Genomic DNA, 14845 nt, shown 5'->3' on the forward strand with positions numbered 1-14845 from the left:
CCATAAGCTGATTGTAGTTCTCCCACTGGGCATACCTGCAATGCCACTCTTGTTCCTTGTTGTGTGACAGAAACTCATAGAGAGGAACTGAATCCTCTCTTTCCCTCTTCACCTCTCTCCAGCTGTCCTTCATTGCAAGGTAGAACACACTGGATTAATTTTTTCTGTTAAATATTGCTGAAGGGACATTAGGTTTACACCATGAACCAGTGGCTTTGAGGTGCCTCAATCTTGGAAATGTATATTTAAGGTCTGTTTTCCCCTCTTACACTCAGTCAGAGTACCTCTGCTCATGACTGTGGTAGCATACTTGGGAAATGGCCCTTAGAAGGGACACTTTGCAAAATGATAAAGAAAAATGCCTACTCTTATTTTTATTTTACTGTTCGTTTTTTTTTTTTCCACTCTACTTTCTCTTATTTTTTTTACTCTACTTATTTTTAAGATTTCCTTCCTGTGGGCAGCATCTTTTCAGAGTGCACAGCACTATCTGGAACAGTAGGAAGGAATCCAGCCTACATACAGCAGTGCTTTTATACTCTGCCTGGTATTTCCCACTGGCAGCATAAACTCAGTTATTTCTTGGCTCATCCTTTCATTACTTATAATCCCTTTCCATATATTATTCATAAAATAATATGAATTCATATTTTCCTTAAGAAAATATATATTGGTGGCCTTTTTTAATCATCCTCAAATCAATTCTATTTTCCTACCACTCGTTAAACCAAGATGGGTTTGTTTGTTTGGGTTTTTTAATTAATTTTCTGCTATGGCTCATTTAATTTCATTTTGTATAACCTGATATGTCTAGAACAGAACAAAGAAAATACTTGAGTCTATTTATACACAGTTAAATAGAAGTGATATATCCATGTCTTTTATAGATGGCTTTAATTTTCACTGTACCACACTGCAATGTTTTGCAAAAGCAAAGTATATTTTCCCTGAATGAAAATTTTAACTGACAAAGCATCTGCATAAAAGGTGGGCATCATTATTACTTTTTACCTCATACCAATTCTTTGGAACCTATTAGAGCTGATACAAGAATTAAGCTTGTCAGTAGTTACAGTGACCTGTATACAGATATATAGCAAAAAATTTAAATAAAATCAAGATTCCATGCTTTGCAGTGGTATAACTTAACTCTTAGGAGTGCCACAGTTGGGCACAAATTGCCCCACAGCTGAGGTCCCACTCCCACACAGTGTGTCTGGTATGAATTTAGGTAAGTTATTTTTACTCTCTGCCTATTCTGTGTAAAGTAAAATGAGGCCTGAAAGAGTTTCTAAGAATTCTTCAGCATTCAGGAAAAATATTCTTTGCCTTTATGATTTTTTGGGAATCCTTCTGACGTAATTACCTTCCTTAGCTATTTCTGCATCAAACATGGCTTATGACTGAATCAGACTTCAAGTGACAGTGAATTTATCATGTTCCATGATCAATTTTTCCAAGATTTAAATATAATCCTGAGCCTTATTTTAATCTACAGTTTTCTAAATTCAATCCATTCTACAATATTAAAATTCTATTTCCTCTAAATAGAAAATAATCTTTGCATAGGGTGTTGATTATCATAATCTACTAATTACTGTGATATTACACCCACTACAAAATAATTTCTACTTTGGAAATGCACTTCAGAGAGACTGAACGTCTCTGAGCACTAAATGTGAGACATGGCATCTTTCAAAATTCAAATTATTCTCCAATCTCTTTCAGCTCTTGGGCCTTTTATTTGAGACATTCAGTTTGGGCTCTTTGATTTCTTCAAGAGAAGGAAGAAGTCTTCCAGATGCAAAGAGTAATTTCTCTAATCTAGACAGAATTATTTTTTAATCTGCCCAAAGCCTTTAAATAAAAAGTACTCTTTCCAAGTCAATTTTGCTTGCTGCTGAAGAAATGCAAAGGGCATTAGAGCTATCAAGAGACTAAGTTCTATTTGATTTCATTATTCTCCATGTTTTAAATTTCTCTTTCTTAAGCTTTGATTGCCTGTGGCTCTTCTAGGTAGACCTACCATCCTCAAGGATTTGTGGTTTTTTGCTGTAGTCCCAGGCTGGGTTCTCTCCATTTCCATCCTCTGAGTAAAATTCCTGACAACTTTTAGTTAGTTCTTCTCTTCTTTCCTTTATCCCGCCTTGTCTTCCCACCATTCTCACATCCCATCTGCTTCCTTAGCACTGCCAGCATTTCCTGAGTGATGCCAGTCCAGCTGGAATTGCAATGCCAAAAAAGCCCCTGTCTCTGGAAAATATCACTTCCAGCTATATAAACAGCTACTTATCCACTCGCTCTCTTTGTCTAGAAGCTGAGGAGGAAAGTAACCAACCAGACTTCTGCAGGAGACAGAGAGATTTCTCTGCTTCTCACTAAACTTATGTCCAGGACCCTTTTTTATTTTTTGCATGGAATTAGTATGGGGATTGGATATAGCAGAGCCCTGATCTGAGACTTTAGATGTCCTTTTTGTCAACTTTTAGTTACATTACATCAAGAAAGGGAGGAAATATGGAATAAAATGGCCATGAAAATGCCCGTACCTCATGGTCCTGCTTTGTTAGGCTCTCAGGTCCAGGGAAGGATGCAGAGGTTCATATGAAGAGAACATAAGAGCAGTGGTTTGCCAAGATAACCAACAATTCTAGGGAGTTGAGATCTGCTACTTTGCCACAAACCTGGCTTTTCTACAAGGAGCTTTGTTACTCATGAAGGGACCAGCTAATTACCTCAGCATTTTTTTCTCTCTGCATGTAGAATTATTTCTGCAGACCTAAGCTCTTCCAAGGTTGTAACTCTTGGGAAAAGAACAGGGAACAACCACATATTTTCAAGGTACTAAAGGGAAATAACTTACATGACTGCTTAGGGGAAGAAAAGAAAAACTTCTGTCAGCTGTAAGCAGATCAACCTCTGATGATGGAAACACTGATTTCCTTCTGTCATGGAAACCCCATGCCTGTTATCAGATTAAACAACTGTCTCTATAGACCAAGGCACAGGGAAGAATTGCAGTGATCCATCATAGCTCTTCAGAGGTGTTCTCTTTGCCTTCAGGAAAGGATAGCCCTGCGTGAAAGAGAAAATATTTGAAGCTTACTGCCTTAAATATATCCAGGGCTGGAGAAAGCACCTTATTTGAAGAAGAAAGTATTCTACAGTGTTTGAGTCAGTGGTCACAGTACTCTGAAACAAAAGAGACTGTGATTACTTTCTCCAAATATGCTTCTTTTTTGGCCCAAATATTTTTAATGAAGTCCCCAAGGACAGGAGCACTGTGCCAGTGTCACTACCTGGCTGACAGTAAAAGCCAAAGGCTACCTTAGAATTCCAGTTTTCCTTAAAAATTTATGAAGGGAGTTAACGGTCTTGGCTGGGGAGTCATAAAACGTAACTCTCTGATATGAAATGACTTACGGTGCCCAAGGAGAACCATTTGTACTTTAACAATGAAAATACAGCTGAAGCTGTGCCCTGTTGATAGGCTTTCACCTGCAGCTGAATGCAATTTGGAGTTTTCTTTCTTGCATTTAGCTGGAAAACTGTTCTTGAAAAGCAAGAGTAAGGTTCCTCTTCTGTAACTTACAAAAATATGAGTAAGGCAGGGAAATGGCAGTGCCCCTCTTAAAAGGAGGCAGACAAACAAATTAAGTACATGTAAAAAATATTACTGATACACTAAATCAGTCCGTTTTCTCATGCAAAATTTTAAAAAGATCCATGAACACTCTCTTGAAAATACAAATCACCATGCATTGTCTGGCCAAGGAAAAATAGTGGTTTGAGTCCATCTTACTGAACAAGCTGAGAAAGAGCCTTTAAATTGAAATAATAAATACAACTTCACCAATCATTTTATTAGCAAGCAGAATATGATCCTAATCTTTCAAAGTGTCAAATAAAACCCAAAAGCAAAAAACCTCAAATACTTCTACAAGATAAATGCACATGACAAACTGTTCTGAAGGGAATAAAAGAAAATGTGACTCTTAAAGCTTTAAAAAATGTTTCTGAGATTTCTATGGTGGCATACAGATACGTCCAATGAAAGAGATTTCATTGAGAGTCGGGATGATAAGATCTTGTGCCAGTTAATAGTGAAAACAACTCAATGAATTGTGCAACACATCTTGTGCATCACATCAGGATTTAGAGGCATATGATCATATATGAATCTAAAGATCAGCTGCAAGGGCAGACAACTCAATGCTCCTGCTACTGCTAAGCAAAGCTTGGTACGTCATGTGGGAACCCCACTGCAAATGAAGGAATCCAAAAGAAGGAATACAAAAGTACATATGTTCATTTCAATGGAAATGTTTTGCATTTGCATTCTGCTTGAAAGATTACTGGCCTAAGGATTCTTATTGAAAGCTCTTATGCAACAGCAACATTTAACTCATGCACCAAGGACGCTGCATTTCAGGGCTTTTCTTGAAAAGCCATTTCAGGCAAATTACGACTCTCAGCTCTGAACCTTGTGCTCATCAGCCCTTCAGATTTTCAGATTCTGACTGGTCAGCATTTTGTAAAAATCAGGCCCCAGGAAGTACCTCAGCATGATCATTCCAAAGTTAGTGTATGGATCATCACCAGACATTAAAAACCTGATCCAAGCTCTACCTCTGCCTTCTTAAAGTATTACTGTGTTCCCACAACCAGAGTCTCTCCGCACCTCTAAAAACTTTATCCTGCAGAGAAGTGCTATCTCAGCTCCCATCTACAACTGCTAGGAAAAGAAGGCTCTGATAATCAGGGCACTTTACCCAAGGCGTGAGTAAAAGTCAGGCAGGGAAAAGATTGGAGTACTTTCCACATCCTACTCCTCCTCAAGCTAAATTACTCCTTTATATTCTATGTCTTTTTTAGTGACTACTGAATTTCTTCAGGCTGTTCTCCTAAGATTACAGAGTTTCTGTTTAAACTTTCTTGAGATAACTCCAGCTAAAGTCTTCATATTGTTTAAACTTATCCAACTGAAAGTTTCAACTAAACATTATTATTCAGATAAAAGTTTTTTCCAGACAGAGTTGATGAAATTAACTGAAGGAGAGACAAAAATGAAGATTTAAATCAAAATAAGTACCTGCATTGTAAAGGGTAGACAAGGTGTATGATCACAGTCATGTTTTCATTTTTTAGAGTTTTTGATCCTGTAAAGAGAACCAAGATTTTGGCCCTACCTGTATTTTGATGAGCACTGAGAGGGCTTTAATTTCGTGGGCTATGCATGGTGCTTTTCAATATTTCTGCCCAAAAATAAGAGGTAGAAATCTACTGAAAGAATTTTTTGATAACCTGTAGGGATTCTGATACCCCTGAGCATTTGCATTTAGGGACTGTACTTCTGAGATAACCTGAATCCCTGAACAGCTGGGGGAGAATGGGGAAGTCCATGTCCTCTGCTCAGTTACAGTGCTGGGAAGGAGCAATGGCTGAGCTAAGATCTCTATTAAAGCACATTTTACAGGTCTCTTTAGATCATTTCTACCCCTTACGACTGAAAAATGAATCCAGTGATCCCTCTCTTTGCCTGATGTTGATAATTACCTCTCGCCAGTATCTTCTGATTTAATATGGAGTCCTCTCTCTTTATGCAGAAGGTTTCTGCATCTGCTTGCCCTGCAGCATTATTCCACCTTCCCTATTCCAACCTGGCACACTCAGGTGAACAAACACAAAGGGATCAGAGAAAGGGTTTGAGGATTGAAAGTAAAGAGTTGAGCCCCGCTAAGAAATTAGAGGAAGAGGAACAGGACAGAGCAGCTAGAAACAAGACCATTCACAACTAGCTACAAATGTTTCTGAAGTGAGGAGGAAGGACTGAGGTCTTTAATTTATTTCTCTCTATCCCTGACAACCACATGAATTGCTGAGCACAGAAAGAGAGTGATTTACATTCATGGAATTTAAAAGCACATTCAGACTCTTTGCAGCACCACAGGCATTTGCTATTTTTAGGCTTACATAAGAACTCAGCACTGAAGTGGATAACCCCAAATTTGTAAATTTGGAAGGCATTACACACACATAAACACAAGACATTACATGCAACTCTGTCTACAGCATTAAAAAATCCCCCATCACTTTCTTTTAATCTTTAAGAAGAAAATTTTTGCTAATCCCCCTCATTAATTAACATACTTTTTCTTCCACAGCATTTTTGAACGATGGTTAAGAAGACACAGGCCCATGCTAGAAGTATACCCAGCAGCTAATGCACCAATTGGGCACAATCGAGAAAATTACATGGTCCCCTTCATTCCTCTTTACAGAAATGGAGAATTTTTTAAACCCTCAAGAGAGCTGGGGTATGACTATGAATATCTGCAGGAACCAGGTAATATTAAAATTTTGGGTAAAAGGTGAGATGTAAAACTTGTTGCCTATAACCTGGAATATGTCTGTCATATGAGAAGATAAAAAATCCTTCTAATTCCAGATTTTTTCTTGAATATAGTCCCAAATTGTACCTGCTTGTTTTCACATTTCTGGTTTTATATATGTGATGGGTGAGCAACTGGATTATGGGTCAGGCACAAAGGGTTACAGGGAATGGGGTGACATCAGACTGAGGACCTGTCACTAGTGGGTCCTGCAGGCCTCCATTCTCAGTCCTGTGCTCTTCAACATCTTCATAAATTACTTGGACACAGGACTGGAGAAGGATATTAAGCAAGTCTGAAGACTACAGAAAACTGGGATGAGATGTTGACTCTCTCAAAGGCAAAGAGGCCCTGCAGAGAGACTTCAGCAAACTAGAGGACAAGGCAATCACTAACCATATAAGGTTCAGAAAAAGGGAAGTGTCAGATTCTGCACCTGAGACGGGGAAGTCCTGAATGTATGGACAGACTGGGGAATGAGAAGCAGAAAAGACTTAATCCAGGTGCTGGAATATAAACTCATGAAACAGCCAGATCAAACCAGAAGTACATATTTTTAAATCAAAGACATTAGTTTCCTGAACTCATATTATTGCTAGAATAGTACAACTCAGACAAAGTGGCAAATGCCATGATTTTCAGGAACACTGAATCCTAAAATTGTACTGCAAAAGGAAGGAAATGGTAAAATACTTAGCATTCAACAATTAATTTCTGTTGCCTCTTGGACTCTTGCCTTTTTCCAGGGGAGCACATAGTCCTCAGAAAAAGGAAATCCTATTAAATTCTGCCCATGTTCTTAACACTGAGGTAAGGAAAGTAGTTCCTTAATTATTCTGGAGGATCAACAAAATGAAGGAAATTTAACCTTGTTCAGAAAACCCAGATAATCCTCAAATGTTGCTCAACCCCTTGTTAATCTTGAGAAGAAGCAAGTTTAAGCTATTTCTTATCAGAAGCGAAGAACTGGTTACAAATGGAAAATGGTTGGACTCTCAAATTACAGATACAGATTTTCCCACTCTAATGTATAAATACAGGTTTTTCTTCAGGAGAAGAGAAAGTCTGTGATTGGTAAACAGGAAGTAGTGGACAAGTAGGAAAAAAATCTATGAAAGAAAAAAAGGCAGTAGCAAACATCTGGGTGGTCAAGAAAGGCAGCATTTCTGCAGGTCTTCCAGATGGGGAAGAAGAGGCAAGAGAGAGGAAGAGAACAAGACAGAATGAGGAATAAGCATACAAGATCTGGTCCCATCCTATTCTCAAAACCCGTCTTTTTGTTCTTGAAGAAAATGGTTTGGGGGTCATTTTGGTGGTTCTGGGTTGAGAGTTGGACTACATGGCCTTAGAAGTCTCCTCCAAAGTTGACAATTCTGTGATTCTGTGACTCTGTGAGGAGCAGCAGTTCTGAGTTACACTACCAGCAGCTTTAGGAGATATGAAGTAGGACTACACAGAGCATAATGACACTGGTTACAAGAAATGAAACTTGGAAAGAATCCAATGACAAAATGGCATTTTAATGCCAAATTATATTGTTGTGTCCCTGAGGAAAAACTGATGCCTGTAGCTCTGCTTTCCACTGCAAAGCAAATCACTATGTAAGAGTACATAGTTTTAATTGCAGCTTCATTTATTTTTATATGTATGACAGTGCTGAAGCAGAAGTGGTCTCAGAGAGTGCATATGGAAATCCATCCCTCAGGACTCCAAGACACATGTCATAGTGTAGCTACCAGGGAGCTGCTCTGAGCAGAAGCTGGAGCAGACAGCCAGCTTTCCCTGGCATGAGAACTGTGAGTTGTAAAATGACCAAAACCTGCAGAGCTGCCTGAAAATGAACACGAGTTAGCATCAATAACCGATTTCGAAGACTAACTGCACCACTTAACAATAGCTCTCAAAACAAGTTGCTCTGTTAGAAGCTGTTTCAAGAGTTATATTTCAGCACCTGGACTGGTTTTTTTCTGTAATTTTTTCCTTCTTTCAGAAATGAAAAGAGATAAATTTACAGATGCACTCTTGACTTTTCCCCAGAAAATCTTCCTCTGCCACCAGGAAGTTTTATAGAATGACAGAATCATTTAGATTGGAAAAGACTTCTACTATTATGAAGTCCAAGCATAAAACCAGCACTGTCAACCTCACAACTAAACCATACCCTCGCACCACATCTATATGAGTTTGGAACATTTGCAGGGACGATGGCTCTACTGCTTCCCTCAAGCCTGTTCCAGTACTTGAAAATCCTTTTCATTAAAAAAGATTTTCTGAGCTGTAATAATGAGGAGACTGATGAAATCTGTAGGAGCTGTGAACTTTCCACCACTACAAAGACAAGTAATCGTGCCTTAAAGCTGACTGAGGGACTCCATAATTTGAGTCTCTCCTAGCTCATCTTCCTAGTTTTGATTGTGAAAGTCTCACAGGTATTTATTTTGAACACCCAGAGGTACACAACCAGTGAACAACAAACACATAAGAAATGGCAGAAACCAATTATCCCACTCCCCCTTCATGCCTAGTTTAAAGACTTCTCTATCAGCTTTGCTAATTCCTGGACCACAATCCTTTTCTCCCTCTGACTCAGGTGTACCTCATCCAACATGAGCAGGCCTGGTGCTGTGTAAAACACTCTGTGGACAGAAACCCCAAAATTCCACCTATGGCACCAGCCTTTTGGCCACGTATTGATCTGTTGAGTTTTCCTATTTCTTTCAGTATTTTCTCCTAGTACTGAAGGAATCAAGGACAATACTACTGAACACCTGCTCCTTTAACTCAATGAATGCCCCAGTGGCCTGAAATCCCTTTAAACTACCCTGGGGCTTCCTCCTTCAGTCTCATCCCTATCCACCTGGAATACTAACAGAGGGTAGTCAGGGGGTCACACCAAATCAGGCAGCTTCCTGGCTACATCCCTTACTCAGGCCAGGGAGGCAGCATCTTTTCAGAGCACAGAGCATGTAACAGCAAACTCTTGGAAGTACAATGACCCAAGAGGACATATAGATGGTTTTTCTGGGCACCAGTGAAAACACAAGATAACAGGAAGACATTTACAGCCTTTGTGGGAGTACAACATTCTAAATAAGGCTGAGTACATCTAAATCAGTCCAGATGCATAAAGAGCATTCAAAAATAAGCCACCATAGGAGTTCCCAAAGAAGGTGCCCATAGAGGTGCTCTTTCTTTTTCCCGACTAGATAGTAATTACTGCTAATAATGGTCTTTAGAGCCAGTAATTGGGAGATGTGGATTTCAAATCCTCCTTTGTGCAAGCAGACAAGTATTCCTATTTTTCAAATTCAAGCCAGCACGTTGTTTGGTGCATTTTGAACAGGTTTCTTTCTAGCCTCTGCTGTGAAGTGAGAGCCCTGTATGGCAGGGTTTTCATAACTCATTAAGCCATAGCAAGAAAAACAGACACAGACACACACATTCATATCACAAAGCAAGAAGGCAGCTGATCATCTGACAGTGGGAAGCTGCCCTGGATTCACCAAAGGAAGAGAATTTCTTGTGCAGAATGACCACAGAATTGTTGTCTGCTGCCTCTCCCCACACATGAACTGTCAAAGGAAGTGGAATGCAAGTCCACAATTAGTGAAAGGAAGATTTTATCTCCACTCAATATATAGCTAAGGCAGGAATATTTTTGCTGCTAAAAACTGTGATAAAAGTTCAAAGAGCAGCTTGAAAAGATGATGGAAGGAGAAAAAAAATCCTCCAAAGATTATTACCACACAACTACACCACATCTTGTTCAGGAAATCCCTGATCTGCAAATTTTTGAAGACTGGGTGAGTATTTTATGAAATCATTGCAATAGACTCGACCTTTTCTTAAACTCTCCCCAGTGCTCTGCCTCACTTATTGCTGCCGAAGGATGCTGAGCTAGCAGGACCTTTGGTCATACAGTATCAAACTTCTTGGGTTACAGTCTGAAGTTTTGACAAAACTGTGAGGAGCACTGGGGACAGTGAACTCTGTGCCAGCCTTGGACATGAAGACTGAGAGACTATCAGGGCTGAAGAGATTTGTTTAAAACTATTTGTGGTTCTCAGACAATTTCTTCCACTCTTGCCTCTTTATACTCAGCCTTCCAGTATTATCTATTATAAAACTTCTATAAACTGACAACACATTGCATCAAGTTAAATGATCTTTCTTTTTCTGTTTGATTTTTCAAGCCCTTCAGTCTTTCCAAGACTTCTTGACACCCTATCTTCAGCAAGCCCGTCAAATCTGGGCTTGGTTGGTGGGAGCAGCTGTGTTTGGAGGCATTGTTTCTGCTGTGCTCACAGGGCTCATCAGAGCCTGCCAGAAGAAAAAAGGAGGAACTTCTTCAGAGATACAACCCTTGCTCATAGAAAGTGAAGATTACAACAATATAACTTACCAGTCCAATTTCTAGAGGCCTCCAGTAACTCAGTCATGTTACTAAGGTGCTAATCAAAATGCAATATTTGATTGATGTTTACAAATACCTTGTGGAGTGTGCTGCAGAATCAGGATGGGCAGTCTCAAACCTCTTGTAATCTCCAGTGTTGTAGCATCTTGTCAGATCCACTCCTACAAAAATCCCCCAGATCCAATATAAGTTATGACACCACCCAAAGAACACCGTGTATTTCCTAAGCTTGATTAAACAATGCTCCTATGAAACCAGACTGACTTGTGTGGTGGATTTTATGCATAATTTTCTTTTATTTGGTTTTTCACAACTGTAGGGTCCAACTCTGCAGCCCAACCCATGTGTTTGGCACATGGATAAAGTGACAGGTGTCTGCATAATTGGTGCTACATCCACTCCGTGTTTGAATGTAAGAGCAAAAAGAGCAGAAAGTTTAGTTCAGCAAGCAAAATATTTAGTGACTGAGGAGAGTGAATGTCCCACAGACACATTTTCTTCTGGCATAGAAGAGTTTTTTCTCCAGCTTCTATAATTGTCTATAATTCTATAATTCTTGATTGAATGCCATCAGCAGAAGAAAGAGGAAGCTCAGAAACCACTTCTCACTTGGTTTAAATGCTCATTAGTTGCAGTCTTTTATACTGCCTTGCATTTATCTGGGGAGCTGGGTGATTTTTAGGAGAGGATACCTGGTCTCACCATGCTCACCTCTGTTCCACTTGGGTTAATGATTGCTCACCTTGTGGCTTACTACTGGTTGCTCAGTATGCACAGATTCCACCAGGTGGCCCACACGTAACAAAAAAAAATTTTGTGGGTTGACCCTGGCTGAATAGCAGCTGCCCACCAAAGCTATTCTATAACTGCCCTCCTCAGCTGGGAATGGCACAGATAATATGAGGAAAAGCTCACGTGTCAAGATAAGGACAGGGAGAGATCATTCACCAAGTACTGTTAGGAGCAAAACAGACTTGATTTGGGGAAATTGGGTTAATTTTGATTTCTTGCCCATCAAAAATCAGAATAGGATAATGAGAAATAATAATAATAAAAAAAAAATTACACCTTCCCCAACACCTACCTTCTTCCCAGGCTCAAATCCAGGTTTCTCTACATTTTCCATGCCAGCAGCACAGAGGGATGGGGAATGGGTACTGTTATATCTAATATGTAAAGACCCATTCAATCTATGGAGGGAGAATGAAAATCCTGTAAGTTCCCAGGGGCTTCCCAGGAAGAGTCTCCTGTTGGAGTCTGGAGCTGGTATGCTTTTGGGGTGCCCAGTCCTGGAGTTAGAATATGACTGGAATATGTTGGAATTGTGTACCTTAAAGTCCCAAATGTCCCACTTTGAGAGAGTCTGAATGGCTGTGGCATCTGGGACAGACTGGGAGGAGCCATGACCCCTGGTTGGGTGCTTGCCCTGACAGAAATGCCACTCCTGTGTTTCATTAAATGTTTGCTGAAAAAAATGCAAAATATTTAAGTGTCTGTAAAGCAATGTCCTCCTTTGAAAAGTCGTTCTGATAGAAAAATCCTAACTGTATTAAGCAAGTTTATTTCAGTCTTTTCGGTATTCCACAGTGAGAGCATTTCATTTTCACACTGATCAAGTTTATTTTCACCAGATGTCACCCGCTTGCAAAAGACACGGCCAACAAGTCATTTCTGATTCAACTCTTCAGCTGTTCATGTCTTCTCCACAGATCACCAGTGCTCCCTGGGCCTCCCTCCTTTGGCCATGACAAATCAACATGTGTGAAAGGATCAAAGTGAAGCTTTGGCTCATCAGGTCTTCTAAATCCTACTTTTTGGCAGCTCCTGACCATCCCTTCTTCCTCAACACCATGCAATGCATAATTTATACTTGTGACCAAACTCATGACCTATTAGTGAAAGTCTGTTTATGCTCTGCTCAGATCATTTACCAATTCCCAGGCAGGCTTTTTCCTTTCCCTTTTCTTCAGTGAAGGATCTGACAGCCTGTTTTCTTCCCATGGAAGTTTCATTACAGAGAACTCAAACTAGTTTTAAGTGCTGAAAGAGAATTTTTATCCCTTTCATATTTGTAGGCATACCCCCGAGCAATTTTCCCACTCACCATATGACCTGGAGACCACATCTGCTTTGAGAGGAAACAAAGAACACAAGCCTGTTTCCAACAGTCAGCGTGGTCTGCGCCCAGGAAGAGATAGAACAGTGTTTATTAATCTTAGTAACTAGGATAGAACTCACACAAGCAACACCTGCTGGTTCTCTCCGTCGTTGTGGTGTTTCTGCTCAGACCAGTGGCCTGATGCCAGCTGGGAGTCAAACCCCTTGAGAGGTGTATCTGACTCCGAGCACATGCAAGCAGCCCCAGCTGCTCCCCTTTTCCAAGCAAAGCTGTTTAGGTTCCTTTGGCATGAGAAGGAAACATTGCTGTGCCAGGTGCAGACTAACAGCGCCAAACTTATAGCAACTGTTTTAAGAGAAATCATCTTGTAGACATGCCTTCCCTTTGGCTTTTTGGAGACCCTGCACCTTAGCTTGGACCTGCCACCTAGGTTTTGGATGGGTCACAAAGGAGAGGCTTCATTTATCACCATGGCACTAAATGTTTTCTTGGCCACCAGCACTGCCAGGAAACATTGCACTTTCCTGTCTGCAAGCTACAAATGCAATGGGCACATTCTTTTTCTTCTCAGGGTTATGCTTAGGGTTGTGTTTACTCCTGTGCTCAGACATATGTTAAATTAAATGTTGAAGCTTTTCTTTATAAATGCATCCCTGAGATAGATGCTGGAGCCACTCTTTTTTTTTTTTTTTTTTTTTAAATTGGGAATGAAGTAATGTCGTGAGGCTGTGCTTGCAATGTGATCTCACTGAATCAGAATGATCAGAGTTTAAACAAAACCCTGCCTTTACCTTTTCCTCTGTCTGGCCAAGGTTCTTGAAACAAGAAACTTCCCATTGCCATTAGGCAGCTGGATCAGACTTAGGGAGTTTCTCCTGACAGGATCAATGCCAAAAATAGGACATTATAGTACATAGTGCTTGAAAATCTACATCCTGCCTATGTAGACCTTCACCCAGTGGGCACTGAGGTCAGGCTTGTACAAAAGTACTTGTTATATGAAAAGCCCACCATTTTAAAAGTCCAGGGAAGTATCTGCAGCATCAACACCATGTTGTTTCACATAATGAAAAAAAAAAAATTAAGAAACCTAGAGCATACCTGATAGCTTCATTACAATGTAGTCAGCTTTGCATGTCTCTAGCCTTTCCAAGAGATTGTTACCTTTGTCAAGTTTTTTTTATTTTCTAGCCTGGTCCCTTACTTACTCAGACTTTTAAGAGTCACACTTAGTCAGGGCAAGACAATGAACAGCTGTCAGTTTTTTTGTTCTGTTCTCCCTTCCACATTTAACTCAAATTTGTATTTTTAGCACCTGGCCACTCCTTTGAGTTAAATCTGTAATTCACCATCTGTGTTCCCACATGTGTATGGATGTAAATTTTGAATCAGTCCTCATAGTGAGCTGAAAATTGGCAGCAATGAGACCTTGTCATTAAAAATGGCCTCCAACTGTAATTTTTGTAATAAGCTTTGAGTTGGATATGAAATAACTCATACCTACAAAATCAACTTATTTCTGCATATCCATCTTCCACCCATTTAGCTTTCTGGTATCCCATTTCATAAATGGACATTTCCCCAGAGCTCTGTCCATTACCTCCTTCTCTTGAGAGCATCAGTTATGCAAAATTCACATGATGCCAAAAAGTTCTTGAAATCTGGTCAATCAGTAAAATATGTAGAAAAACAAGTACTTTCCCCACATACAGAAAAAAAAAATCCTCTGAAACAAGAATTTGGCAGCAAACATTAATTTTGGATCCTCATTGTGGCTTAGCACTTTAAATTGTGTCCCTTCATAAAACTTGACTCCCTTTCCTATCATCCCAAGCTGCACTGTCTTATCTGACAAGAAAAGGGATCCCTGGGGGCTCAGTGATGGGGTTGTCGCACAGTTTTGAGGCTGGTATAGTGGTG

General features: G+C 39.9%; 1 protein-coding gene across 1 annotated transcript in view; it reads left to right on the forward strand.

The window, feature by feature from the left end:
• The window catches only part of TYR (tyrosinase), a 41009-nt gene extending 29965 nt beyond the window's left edge, over nucleotides 1-11044 (forward strand). The window contains exons 4-5 of the mRNA XM_066339244.1: nucleotides 6165-6346; nucleotides 10586-11044. Coding sequence (XP_066195341.1) covers nucleotides 6165-6346; nucleotides 10586-10809 — 406 coding nt within the window. The 3' untranslated portion in view covers nucleotides 10810-11044. The remainder of the gene's footprint in view (nucleotides 1-6164; nucleotides 6347-10585) is intronic.
• The last annotated feature ends 3801 nt before the right edge of the window (nucleotides 11045-14845 follow it).

This window comes from Sylvia atricapilla, chromosome 2, assembly GCF_009819655.1.
Source record: "Sylvia atricapilla isolate bSylAtr1 chromosome 2, bSylAtr1.pri, whole genome shotgun sequence".
NCBI classification, from domain to species: domain Eukaryota; kingdom Metazoa; phylum Chordata; class Aves; order Passeriformes; family Sylviidae; genus Sylvia; species Sylvia atricapilla.